Raw genomic sequence first — 14,437 nt, forward strand, 5'->3', positions numbered from 1 at the left:
GCCTCTCTGGCCAGCTCTGGCACGAAGTAGGTACCGCTTCCACTAGGGTAAGGGTGGCTGGTACAGGCGCTCCGCCCTCGGCCTGGTACGGGTGTCACTGCCCTCGGCCTGCCCTTCGGCCCTCCCACTGCACGTCATCTCATGCCCCCCCTGCTTGCCGAGCCGACTGCCTAGCCTTATAAGGGCATGTAGCCCACCTGGACCAATAGGGAACTGGGGCCAGCAATGGCCCTCCCCGCACCAGCCCAGTATATCAGTGCCTGCAGTTCCACAATAAACCAGATCTGCGCCATCAGCCAGTCTCCGTGGTCTGTCTCCTCTAGCCGGGCCACGTCGTCCTCGCCTCCTGCGACCACACGAAGCCCCGCAGAGGCTTCAACTGGCTCCCAACGTGGGGCACGAGCACCCGCTGCCCATGAGCAGGTAAGGACCAATTCCTCCTCCGCTATGGGAGCCTCTTTCTCCAGCCAGCAGGCCCCGCAGGTTCAGGTGCTTGCTGGCCTACTGGCCTGCCACCAATGTAAGGTTTCGGCCAAGCAGCTCCAGACTTACTGGGATTTACTGATCCCCTTCAATCCCTGGCTTTCCACCGCCAATCTATGGGACCCTGACACCTACTGCATGCTAGTTGATCGTGTTTCTGCTGCTATGGAACATGAAAACAAGCGCTTCCCCCCCGGCCTTATTCCCACGCTTATTGCCATCCACTCTTGCTTACTCGGCGCCGCTCTGCCTGTCACAGCCTATAACTGTGACCAGCCAGACCCCCTCGAACAGGGCAATTCCGACCCCATGGATAATGATTCTGCCTCCTTAGTTTTTCAGCTTAATAACATCCTGGAGGAGGACGAGGCCACCCCGGGTCCACTGCTGCCCTCTAAAATCCAAAATGATCTTGCCCCAAAAGGCCACCTTGCCGTCGAACAAAATGGCAATTCCGCCACCGCCGGGAGCCTCCCTAGTGCTAACAAACAAGATGGCGAACTTCCTCCTTCTTCCTCGTCTAACACACGGAAGTCTCTGTACCCGGAGCTTCCTCCTTCGCCATCCCCTGACAAACAGGAAGAGGTCAACTTGAAAGAGGAACCATTACCTCACTCACCCTCAACTGGAGCGGTTGCCTCGGGGGCAGAAATGAGGGCGGGGTTACACAACCCCTCTCTAAGCAATACCACAGCACCACCTAGCGGTAGCCCTATGTTAACCCTGTCCCTCCCTAGCACCTTCTCCCCTGCTTTAAACCCAACACTCGCTTTTACTCCAAGCACCCTGCACCCGCTTACTCTTCCTCCGGTGGCCCCTCCCCCCATGCCACTTACCTTCCATCAAGCCATGCCCCCGCCTCAACAACCCCCTCAGCTATACCCGGTCAACCTAATGCCTACGCCTCAGTGCCCCCTCCCCTGGTACCTGTACAGTCCTTCGGAGGTGAAGCGCCTGCGTGAGGCCATCTGGGAGGATGGACTAGGCAGCCCTTACGCCCAACAACTCCTTAATGACATCTTGCTTAACTTAAACCTCCCCTATGACTGGCAAGCCGTTGCCCGAGCCATCCTTACTCCCGGCCAGTTTGTTAATTGGCGAGCCCACTTTCAAGATCAGGCTGAGCAGCAGGTGAGGGCCAACCACCCCAATGGCATTACTTTTCCCCTGAATGCCTTCCTCGGCTTACCGCCCTACAACGTCCCGGCAGCCTTCGCTCAGGCCACTGCCGTTTTCTGGGATCAGCTCCGGAGCATAGCTATGCGTGCTTTTGGCAATTGCTCCGCTATAAAAACTGAAACCTTCACTAAGCTTATTCAGGGCAAGGAGGAGGATTTTTCTGCCTTTGTTTCAAGAGTTCAAGAGGCGTGTGCCCGCAAAGTAACCAATGAGCAGGCCCAAGCGGCTCTCGCGTGGGAGCTCATCTTAGAGGGGGCAAACCCTGTTTGCAAGCAAGCCATTGCTTCCAAATGGGAGGGTAGCCTCCATGAGTGGATTTTGGCCTGCAAAGACCTAGACCAAACCTCTCATACCCTTGCCACCTCCTTCGCTTCTGCCCTCGCTTTGGCCATGGGACCTTGTTTCCAATGTAACCAGGAAGGGCACTTTGCCCGCAACTGCCCCAACTCAAAGGGAGCCCCACCTCCCAAAAGGCCACTGGGGCCAAACACACCTTCTACCCCATGTCCGAAGTGTAAGAGAGGCTATCATTGGGCCAGAGATTGTCACTCACGGTCAAACATAAACGGCAAGCCTTTAAACTTCAAAGGGGGCAAGCCTCAGCCCCGCCCCCAAGAGGCACACCACCTGCCAAAACCCTAATGTGGTCCATCCCTATAACTGGGGATAAGCCTACTATGGCCCTAAGGATTAACAACCACTGGTACCATGGCACCCTAGATTCTGGGGCTGAAATTTCTTGCTTCCCTGCCTGCTATGCCAAACATTGGGAAGTACAGCGTGGACCGCCCGTTCAGGGGGCCACCGGGGACTCAGTCTCTCAACGAGCACACTATCCCGTCACATGGGAAGATGAAGAAGGTCATACAGGTACCTTCCAGCCACTCTTCCTGTCTGCCCTCACCACTATATTATGGGGGTGAGACATTTTAGAGCAAAGTGGAGCCGTCTTAACCACGGTTCCCCCCCAATAGTTTGTGCCACTGCTCAGCTCGCTCCACCCAACCCCACCCCTCTGCAATGGGACACAGAGGAGCCTATTTGGGTCGAGCAGTGGCCCCTACCGTCCCACAAACTTACCGCCCTGCGCACCCTAGTCAAAGAACAACTTGAGGCCGGCCATATTGAGCCTTCCACTAGCCCCTATAATTCGCCTGTCTTTATTATTCACAAAAAATCCACAGGCAAATACCAGCTTTTACATGACCTCAGGGAAATTAATAAACACATTCTTCCCATGGGGTCCAGCCAACCTGGCCTTCCTCACCCTACAGCAGTCCCCCGTCGCTTTCATGTCGCTACGATCGACATCAAGGACTGTTTCTTTTCTATCCCACTGCATCCACAAGATCGACGCAAGTTTGCCTTTACAGTCCCGCTCCCCAACCATCAGGGAGCCGCTTATCGGTATCAATGGAAAGTGCTCCCGCAAGGCATGAGGAATAGCCCTACCATCTGTCAAAATTTCGTCAACCTGGCGGTTGCCCCTCTCCAGCACCGAGCCTATATCATCCTTTATATGGACAATATCCTCCTTGCCCATGAGAACCCCCACCAGCTGCAACTCATTCTCACACAGCTCAAACTAAACCTGTCACTTATAGGCCTCCACATTAAAGAGGAGAAGGTGCAGCTTAGCCCTCCTTTTACCTTCCTCGGGTTTCAGGTTGTGCGCCATGTTGAGCCCATCACCCCCCAACTGAATGTCCCCGCTCAGCTCTCATTAACTGAGTTGCAACAGCTATGCAGGAATATCAATTGGGTTAAATCAGCGCTTCCCATCACTACGGCACAGCTCAACCCTCTCTTTGAGTTGTTACAAACATCCAGCAACCCACCCGAGGCAATTACTAAGAAAATCACCATCACACCAGAGGCCCGAAATCCATACAGGCCGTGAGTCGTGCCCTGCAGTCCTGCGCTCTCCAGCGCTACGACCCCACTCAACCAATTTTGGCACTTATTCTCGCCACTCCAGGAACTCCCACGGGAGTTCTGTGGCAGCAGGGACCCCTGTTGTGGCTACACCCATCCAAGAGCAAGCTCCAAAAGATATGCCCGGCTATTCGCCTTTGGATCTCTCTTGCTGCAGACCTTAACACCCTCTGTCTGCATACATACCATGTTCCCCCCTCTACCATCGTCTGGCCACTCAATGCCAAGCAAACCACCCACCTCATCCAAACCAATGAGGATATGCAAGTCTTGCTTGAGGACTTTAGGGGAGAGTTCGACAATCACCTCCCCCACCACAAATTACTGCAGGGTCTGGTCCAACTCCCCTTTGCCGACCCATTCCATCCCTTCCCCTCTTCAACACCACTGCCCCATTCTACCACCATTTTCACAGATGCCTCCAAAACCAAATATGCATTTGTAGTGTACCAACCTGGGCACCCCCATCCCCGTACGTTCACCTATACTAACCAATTCTCTGTGCAGACGGGTGAGCTACTGGCCATGTATGCCGCCCTCAGGGCCTCCCCGGCCGAGGCCGTCAGTATCTTCACTGACAGCCAGTATACACTCCAAGCGTGTCGTGTTCTGGCCTTTTCCACCTTCTTTCCTAAGGACACCCCCATCGACACGGCCCTGGCCTCGTTAAAGGAATTGCTCAAGCGCCGTACAGCTCCATGGTACGTGGCACACCTGAGAAGCCACTCAGACTTGCCCGGGTCCCTAACTCGGGGCAATGCTTTGGCCAACCAAGCAGTCTCCACCTATGCGCTCACCACCATAGGGAACCTTATCAATCAAGCAAAGATACTTCACTCTAAATTTCATTTTTTGGCCGCCTCTCTTAAACATCTACTGCCGGACCTTTCTATAGACACATGTAAACATTTGGTGCGTGCCTGCAAAACCTGCGCCCCTTTCCTGCCTCTAGGGCCCCTGCAGCCACAGGGGGTAAACCCCCACGGCCTTAAACCAAATTCTCGATGGCAGCTAGATGTCACCCATGTACCGTCCTTCGGACGCCTCAAATATGTGCATGTGGCTGTCGACACCTTCTCTCACCTCTGCTATGCTGTCCCCCTCGCAGGAGAAACAGCCAAGCACTGCATTAAGGCCCTAAGGCAAGCCATCCTTTTCATGGGAGTTCCATGGGAGCTAAAAACCAACAATGGCCCCGCGTACCGCAGCTCCTCCTTTGCTGCCTTCCTCAGTCTCTACAACATCACTCACCATTTCAGGATCCCATACAACCCCCAGGGCCAGGCCATAGTGGAACGCACCCACCGCCACTTAAAAATTCAAATACAAAAGGAGAGAGACTTGCACCCACACAGCCAACCAAGTGACATCATAACAGCTTGTCTTATTCACATGAACCTCCTCTCCTTTGATAAGAATGGTCTCTCCCCCCTTCACAAACATTGGGGCCCCTCCTACGCACCAACGGTCGCCCCAATGGTTTATTGGAGAGACCCAGAAACACATACTTGGGAAGGGCCCAGCCCCCTTCTCACCCAAGGGAGAGGGTTCTCTTGTATCTTTCCAGAAAATGCCTCACAGCCAATCTGGATCCCAGGCTGAAACATCAAGCCAGCCACCGCAGCAGCGACGGATGACGAGGAGGGAACGTCGCCAGCTGTGCAGCCTCACCTACCAGATGACCCGCCTCATCCTCGACGAGCCGGCCACCGAGCCCAACACTGAGCTTATCCAGCTCCTGCGCCTGTACCACCGCGCCCGAGCTGTCCACCCACCACCAAATAACGCCCCCACCTCGCTTGTTCCCCTTCTCATCCTTCTTCTCTCCCTTGCCGCAACAGGAGAAGCCGCTAAGCCGTGCAGCCAGTATGAGCTTTGGGCCACTTTACAAGCCCCCCCTGGATTCCTCTTTCTGACCCGCTCTAGCCCCCTCTTCCCCGCCGTCTACCACACCTCCTGCGACCTCAGCCTCCCATGCAACCCTATGTTCCAACCTTCCTCCTCCCACCTCAACATTTCCGTTTCACCCCCCCAGGACACCATTTTCCTCTCCCTCAGTAATCAGTCTGACTCGACCTTCCCCGACACCCTCTACTTCCTCCCTCGCAATATCTGCAAAGTTTGGTACAATCACACCTCCGCCTCCGCACACACTTCTGGCATAGCCTACCGACTAGATGGCCTCTGGCCATCCACCTCCAACGCCACCCGATCCAAACAATTTGCAGCTTATGTGCAACGCCCCCGCCGTCCCCAATTGCAGTCCCAAAGGCTCCCCCCATGCTGCGCCCTTACAGTCTTTTCGCTGGCGCGACTGCACACACCCCAACCCTACTGCCACAGGCCTCTTCACCCCCATGGCCTTGCTTCCTAATGAAACAAGTACCACTATCTTCGCCGACCCGCTCCTGGTCACACCCGCATACTCGTTCTCTACCTTGTCCCTCTGTGGGCCCTCTTCCTGCCTCAACCTTCGACCCTTCGTCTGTCTCTCCACCTGCTCCCTCTCCAATGGCACTCTAATGGTCAACGGCTCAACGTCAACCTGTCAACCTTCGCCAGTCGTTCCACTCAAACCATCCACACCTTTGCCTACGTTAAGCCCCCATTCACCTTTCTCCTCTGCAGAACTCTAAGCTTCCCCTCCGTGGCCTGCTTTCTCTCCAACTTCTGGAATAACTCCTTCCCATACACTTTCCTGGTTCTCCAGCCACCCCTCATATGGGTCCCCATCAACGCCTCTGATTGAGTCCCTCCCCAACTCTCCCCCTGTCCCCTGTCCCCGTCCGATCTTGCACCCCGCAGGGTACAGCGCGACTTCAGACTCTCCGCCGCCATCGCCGTCGCCTTCATCGCTTCCTTAGCAGCCGCCACTACCGCCGCCGTTGCCCTAACACAAACCTCCCTCACTACTGGAGTCGTCAACAACATCTTAGCAAAACCCAAGCATCCCTCGGCACTCAAATGGACATCAACCTTCTCCACCACCACGCCATCTTAAACCTCCAGCCACAAATAGACTTGCTTGCCCTGGACGTTGATACCCTTTATTCCCTTGCCAACACCCTGTGTGACGGGCACTACCCGTTCTCCCAGCTCTGCATCACCCCCGTCCCTGTCAACCGCTCCGCCCACCAGTCCACCCTCAGAAACCTAATACTATCTTCTTATAATGCCTCCTCCTTCTACAACCACACCCTGGCACTTCAGGCCTACATAGAGAGTTATTCAGACCTAGCTATTACCCAGCTCACCTCATCTGTCCTTGGGGAGCTGGGGCAAAAATTCACCAGCCTGTTCATCCCTGCCAGCCTGGCATTCTATGGCATTATTGGTGCCGGGCTCTTGCTCGTCCTCCTCCTCCTCTGTTGTGTCCGTGGTGCCCTGCGGCATGCGCAGCAAGAGCGACGGCTTATTGCCGCTGCCTCTCTGGTTCTTAGTAAAAACGAAGGGGGAGATGAGGCACAGCATCAGGCAACAGTCTGGCTTGCCTCTCTGGCCAGCTCTGGCGCGAAGTAGGTACCGCTTCCGCTAGGGTAAGGGTGGCTGGTACAGGCGCTCCGCCCTCGGCCTGGTACGGGCGTCACCACCCTCGGCCCGCCCTTCGGCCCTCCCACCGCACGTCATCTCATGCCCCCCCTGCTTGCCGAGCCGACCACCTAGCCTTATAAGGGCATGTAGCCCGCTCGGACCAATAGGGAGCTGGGGCCAGCAACGGCCCTCCCCACAGCAGCCCAGTATATCAGTGCCTGCAGTTCCACAATAAACCAGATCTGCGCCATCAGCCAGTCTCCATGGTCTGTCTCCTCTAGCCTGGCCGCATTGTCCTCACCTCCTGCGACCCCACGAAGCCCCGCAGAGGCTTCATTGGGGCTCAGTTTTTATTAGGACAGGAGTCCACCAATTCTGGCTGGTCAAAATAAATCAACTTCCAGGTGGTGGACTTGGTCCAGTGGTTAGGGTGTCCACCTACCACATAGGAGGTCCGCAGTTCAAACCCCGGACCTCCTTGACCAGTGTGGAGTTGGCCCATGTGCAGTGCTGATGTGCACAAGGAGTGCCATGCCATGCAGGGGTGTCCCTGCATAGGGGAGCCCCCCACACAAGGAGTGCACCCTGTAAGAAGAGTCACCCAGCACAAAAGGAAGTGCAGCCTGCCCAGGAATGGTGCTGCACACGTGGAGATCTGACACAACAAGATGACGCAATAAAAAGAAACACAGATTTCCATGCCACTGACAACAATAGAAGTGGAAAAAGAAGATGCAACAAATAGACACAGAGAACAGACAACTGGAGTGGGGGGGGGAGGAGAGAGAAATAAATAAATAAATCTTAAAAAAAAATAATAAGTCAAATTCCTTCTCAGAGTTCTCATGTCCTGGCCTTCAACACCACATACACCTGACTTCTCTGCTACTACAATTCTGGGGGCTTGTCCAGGATTGTGCTGAGAAGGTCAGAGGTGGCAACAATTGTTTGCTCCTTTCGGATGTCTCTGAGGAGGCTGGGAGGGCCCAGGTGAAACCCAGCCCTGGGTGCCCCTGGACTCCCCTTTTAGTCCAGAAAGAGGTTGTGGTCTTCACCAGAGCCCTCCTGGAAGAACCAGAGCACCAGTGGGTTTTAGAGATGATGAGAATGAAGCAAGGAGAACCACAAATCAGATGAGTAAGACCCCCAGGGTCATAGTGCAGGAAAAGCCTAATTCTAAAATAAGGAGGGAGACTGATCAGCTCTCTAAAAGGGGAGGCCCCAGTACACCTGAGAATACAGGAGGAAGCTACCTCCTCTCCAGGTCTGAGAAAAGGAAAGGGGGGTGGTTGTGTGTATGTGATTGTGGCAACTGGGTGAGGTGCAGAAAGTCACTTCTGTGTGGCAAGTGCAGAGTCCTGATCTGTGGTTCTGTGGTGACCTCATATGATCAAGGGCAGTCTGGGGGTCCCTGCAAAGGGACCCTCTTCCAAGTGGGGGCTTATACAGACCTGCTAAGGTTAAGAGGTGCTGAAAGTTTCTGTGAGGGTTGCGACTAAGTGTATGGCTTGAGTGACTGTTGTGTACCATCAGCACAGGGTGGAAACATGGGAAAAACACAAAGTAGGACCCTGTTCATATGTATGCTGAAAAACTTCCCCCGTGCATTCCATGAAGATGTATACAGCATAAGGTTCCAACCAGGAAAGCTTAGGATGCTTTGTGAATTAGAATGGCCAACTTTTGGCATGGGCTGGCCACAGGATGGCATTTTATATCCCTGGATCATCCATAAAGTCCATGATGCAGTAACTGGAAACCCAGGACACCCAATTCCCCTACATTGATCCTTGGGAAAATACTGTAAGCCAAAATCCACCTTAGTTAGGGTAGTGCATGAATATGGAAGCTAGAATTTGCCTAATACAGAAACCAAGGAGTGCTGTCCAAGGGGCCAGACCAAACAATCACCATGCAAAGGGCCCAGAGAAAGTGTACCCTGAGTGCAGTGCCAATCTGCCCATTTTAGAAGGGCCATACAAACATGAATTTCTGCCCCCTTATGCAATGACTCCTGCCCCAGCAATACTAAGGAATGAAAATGAGCTAGTCTCTCTAAGCAGTGCCCCATTGTCATCATCCACACAGGGAAGTGTGACACCCATACCACCCCCACCACTGCTTTTATCACCATCTGAGAGGGCACCTATACCATCCCTGCAGTTGCCTTTATCGACATCTGCACCAGAGAGCCCTACGCCATCCCTGTAGCACCTTTTACCATCTCCTCAGTGTTCTTTGATACCTTCTGCAATGGAAAATACAGATCTGCAGCTTTTACAGCCCATTGCCCCTGGCAATGCTGCTGCAGTGCTGCCATGCAGTCAGGGGGGAGATGCTGAGAGGTAGCAACTTAAACCACAGGAAGCCATAGGGGCAGAGGAAGCAGAGAGAAAGCCTGCCTACCAGCTACCTTTCCATGAAGGCTGGACCCCAATTTTTTACGATACACATGGCTAGGTTTGGGGGGAAACTGGACATTCATCTATCAGCCCTTTACCACAATGGTCCTTTTTAACTGGAAAAGCCACACCTCACCATTCTCAGAGAAGCCTCAAGCCATGATGGACAAACCCACCTGGGTTGATTGTAAACAATTTATAATGACTTTATTAAACTTTGAAGAAAGAATGTGTGTCATGCAGGGAACTCTAACTTGGCTTAGCACCCACCTGAGGAAAGTTTGGACAGTGACCAATATGCCCACTTGCGTCCCCAGTGGAGCACCCCCTGTGGGATCCAAAGAGCACAACCAGGCTCAACTGACTACAAACTTTCCATAAGGCCTTAGTTGAATGATTCAGGGTGGGGAGCCACAAGACAGTAAATATGGGAAAAACTACTCAAATTCTACAGGCTCTGGATGAGAGTCCAGCTCAATTCTATGAGAGGCTGTGCAACATGTTTTGTGTATGCATACCCTTCAAACCTAGATGCTCCTGAGAGCCAAACAATGGTTAACGCAGTGTTTGTTTCCCAATCACAAGCTGACACCCAAAGAAAACTGCAGAAGTTGGATGGGTTTGCTGGAATGACTAGCTCTCAGCTCATGAAAGTAGCTACTAAAGTCTATGTCAACCATGATGTAGAAACAAGGAAGGAAGAAAGTCAGAAGATGAAGAAGAAAGCAGATCTTCTGACAGTGGCAATCATGGAAAAATCCATTCCTGTGTCAAGGAGAGTAAACTGGGAATCCCCTGCCCCAAGGAGAGGGAAGGGCCTATGCTAGGGCAAAATTAGTGTGTGTACTGCAAAGAAGATGGGCATTGGAAGCAAGAGTGTCCCAGCTGGCCACTCGACCCTGCCACTGCAGCCAAAACATTAGCCAAAAAGCTAGTGGGGCATCACAAACCATAACCTGGGTCCAAAAAAGTTCAGGAAAAAAACCCTGCAAATCAGATAATTGGGCTGGCAGGAATAGAGGACTCTGATGGAGATTATTAGGACAGACCGGGCTCCTATTCTCCCAGCCCTGCAGAGCCTATGGTCAGTGTCCAAATTGGGGGCCGCACCATACATATGATGGTTGATGCTGGGGCTCAACATTCTGTAATGACCAAGCCAATTGGGCCTCTCTCAAAAAGACAGGCCACTGTCATAGGTGCAACTGGCAAAAGTACCCAAGGGCCCTTCCTGCAAGCCAGGACCTGCAACATTGGGAGAAAAAACGTCACTCACAAATTCCTTTATCTTCCAGAGTGCCCAGTCCCCCTCCTGGGTTGCGACCTGCTGTCTAAACTGCAGCTCAAATTACCTTTGATGTCATGGGGCAATTCACACTGACACAGGGGCCACAGGACCCTCTGAGAATAGTGCTAACCCTTCCTCTGCAGGAGGAATGGAGACTGTTTTGCCTCAGTGAAACTGGCCAGTCCATTCCCATGCAGCTCCCTTTTCGAAGATGTGCCTGAAGTATGGGTAGAGGGTAACCCAATGGGGATGGCACATGACAGTCCTCCAATTATTCTTGAAATGAAGGCCACAGCCAGTCCAAAAGCAATATCCAGTACCACGTGAAGCACAAGCAAATGTCCAGCTACTTATTCAGAGATTACTGAATGAAAGCATATTGAGGCCATGCCAGTCTCCATGGAACACCCCACTCTTTCCAGTTAAAAAAGCTGATGGGGATTACCACCCAGTCCAGGACTTACTAGCAGTTAATTCAGCAGTAATAACCCTTCATTCTGCAGTTTCTAATCCATATTCTTTTCTCAGCTTAATACCCTCATTGGCAATCTATTTTTCATGCCTAGATCTTAAGGATGCCTTCTTCTGCATTTGGGTAGTACCCTGCAGCCAGCCAATTTCCACCTTTAGGTGGGAGAATCTGAACTCAGATGAAAAGCAGAAGCTAACATGGATGCAACTGCCTCAGGGGTTTAAAAATGCCCCCATTATTTTTGGACAAGGTCTGGATAGTGATCTCAAATCCTTTAAACCAAAAAAACCATAACTGTTTTCTCCTCCATTATTTAGATGACCTCATTCTCAGAAGTCCCACCTACCAAGACTGTGCTGGTGGAACCCATGGTCTTTTAAAGCATCTACAGCAAAAAGGCTATCGAGTGTCTAAGAAAAAAGCCCAAATATGCCTACCTCAGACCAGATATCTAGGTTATAAAAATAATGCAGGGGCACTGTGAATTGGGACTTGAAAGAAAGAAAGCAGAGTTCTTTCCGGAGGGCGGGGCAAGATGGTGGCTGAGTGAGCTTACCTGACAGTTTTTCCTGCAAAGAAGTGGCTGGGCAGCATTGGAGTTTCTCCAGGACCAGGCTGTTTTGGGATTTTTGCAGGACAGGAGGTGTCTGGGCATCGATTTGGTGGGAAGGTAATGGAGAGGTCTATAAGATATAATTGAAACTCTATTGCACGGAAGTGAGAGCTGCACATGGGACACTCCCTCCTGGGGTGTGTGGAGCCATGGAACCAGCACTGCTGCCATGCTTTTTGGAGGCTCTGTGGTACTGGGGAATTCACAAGCCCTGGGTGGGCTGTCAGGGGGTTGACAGGATGGGATGCCTTTGCAGACCAATTTGGGGAGACAAATGGGGGTTTTGATTGTGGACACAAGTAATAGCACTTCCACCTGGAGCCCCGCCCCCCCAAGCCTGGCTGCCGATCTGCAGCAGACTTAGATTGCTGGCAATAAAGGGACATAACCAGAGGCTGTTACAGGGTGTAGCGGGGCGGTGGGGGGGGGAACACGTCTGGAAGCCGATTGGGGAAATATTTTGCGAAGCTTGTAAATTTCAGTTTTGGACTCTGTTGTCAGTATTTCCGGCTGGAGCCCCACCCCTGGGCCTGGCTTCTGATCTGCATCATTAAATTGGATGCAGTGTAGAGGTGCCCTCAGGTGGCTGTTCTGGGGGCTTACAGGGTGGGAGGTGTCCTGAAGTCGAATTGATGATACATCCACAGAATAGACCCCAGTGAGTGAGCGAATTGTGGGGTTCAGACACATAAAATAGAGTTTGCGGATCTGAATTCCCCCATAGGGCTGGCACCCAGCTGCAGGGATCCCTGAAGGCTGTGTTACCCTGTGGTGCTCCCACGCTCCCTGTTGACCAGATTTGAGGTTGCCAGGTCTGAGTCCCCTAAACCCTGGTGGCCCACACCCCAGAGACTCACACCTCTTGAGTCTTCAATATCTCAGACTTTCCATCCCTGAATCTATCATGCCCTGAGGTCCATCTAAGGTCCTTGAATGTCCTAGCCCTCAACGTTTGCATTTTTTATTTTTTGTTTCATTTTGTTTTGTTTTTATTTTCATTTTATCTTATTTTTTATTTATTTTTTTAAATGTCCTGATTGCTAACATTGCATTATCCCCTAGTCTTTTCTCCCAGTGTATCCCCCAAAGTCTTTTTTTTTTTTCCAGTTATTTAGGGTTTTTTGTTGTTGTTGTTATTCCTGTTCTGGTTGGTGTATATCTTTTTTTTCTTTTCCCTACCTGTTTCCTGCCTTTTACCCACACCCTTGTTCTTTCTTCCTTTCTTCTCTTTTTTTTCTGTTTTTTCTCTCTCTCTTGTCCCTCATTTTCTTCTTATTTTATCTTAATTATACAATAGGTGCTACAGGGAACACCTCACATTTGCTGGGTTTCCTCATGCTCCACTGCCTCATTTCTGTGTGAATTGATTTTGGCTACCTACACTATCCCCTTTCCCCTACATCTTGATATCCTCCATCATCTACTGTCTCTCCTATATTCCACCTCCCTTTCTTTGATCCACAAAGCATCTAACTCTTAATTTCTAATACCTTTGTTTTGTTTTTGGTCTGTTATCCACTCTTGAAACTATTACCTTTCTTTTCTCTTTCCCTCTCTCATGAAAATACTAGCTTTTAAATTCATACCATATTCCTCCCATATTCAGTCGACTACCTCATTATAGGTACTCTACCTACTGCTATAACTCTACGCAACTTACATGAATCTAATATCCATCCTCCCAGATCTCATATTGTTGCTCTATTAACATTTATCACCAATACTACTTTACACATTTCCTTGCTTATACAATAGCCTTTCCCTGGCCCTAATACTTTCCTTTAAAGTGAACTCAACCAGCAATAAGAAATTAGAATAAGAAGAACAAAGTGACAAAGAGAAGATATAACACTTACACAAAAACAACAGTTAATTAATCCCCAAGACTAGACAAAGAAACTAAGGAACTGATTAAACCCATCAAGATAAAAATGATGACCAGACAGCAACAAAAATCTACAAACCAAACCAGTAATCAGGAAAACATGGCTGAATCCAATCAACAAACTAAAAATCAGGAAGGGGAGTAGAACTTTGCACAAGTAATGAAAGATTTAAGGAACATTTATCACTGACAAATTTAAAGAAGTAAAGGAAGAGGTTAACAACATGAAGACAACACTTGGAGGGGAGGGGAAATTGCAGACATACGCAAAAAGCTAACAGATATGATGGGAATGAACACCACAGTTCAAGAAATCAAAAATACACTTGCAGCAAATATCAGCAGACTAGAAGAGGCAGAGCAGAGAATTAGTGATGTGGAAGAGTACATCGGAAATCAAACAGATAGAAGAATTGGTCGATAAAAAGATAGAAAAAATCCAGCTAGGACTTAGGGACCTGAATGATAATGCAAAACACTCAATCATACATATTATAGGCATTCCAGAAGGAGAAGAGAAGGGAAAGATGTCAGAAGGAGTGTTGCAGGAAATAAAGGCTGAAAACTTCCCAAATCTACTGGAAGAGACAGAAGTACATATCCAAGAAGCACAGTGTACCCCAATCATCATAAACCGCAACAGGCCCAC

The 14,437-nt window shown here is 50.8% G+C and overlaps 1 protein-coding gene across 1 annotated transcript; it reads left to right on the forward strand.

Moving 5' to 3' along the window:
* Nucleotides 1-225: 225 nt before the first annotated feature.
* Nucleotides 226-2,304, forward strand: LOC131279473 (endogenous retrovirus group K member 8 Gag polyprotein-like). The gene has a single exon (XM_058302064.2). The coding sequence runs from the start codon at nt 226-228 to the stop codon at nt 2,302-2,304; it is 2,079 nt and encodes a 692-aa protein (XP_058158047.2).
* Nucleotides 2,305-14,437: the final 12,133 nt, after the last annotated feature.

This window comes from Dasypus novemcinctus, chromosome 1 (genome assembly GCF_030445035.2).
Source record: "Dasypus novemcinctus isolate mDasNov1 chromosome 1, mDasNov1.1.hap2, whole genome shotgun sequence".
Lineage (NCBI taxonomy): Eukaryota > Metazoa > Chordata > Mammalia > Cingulata > Dasypodidae > Dasypus > Dasypus novemcinctus.

Coding starts and splice junctions, on each gene's coding strand:
- LOC131279473 (XM_058302064.2), top strand. CDS start 226: ATGGCCCTCCCCGCACCAGCCCAGTATATCAGTGCCTGCAGTTCCACA.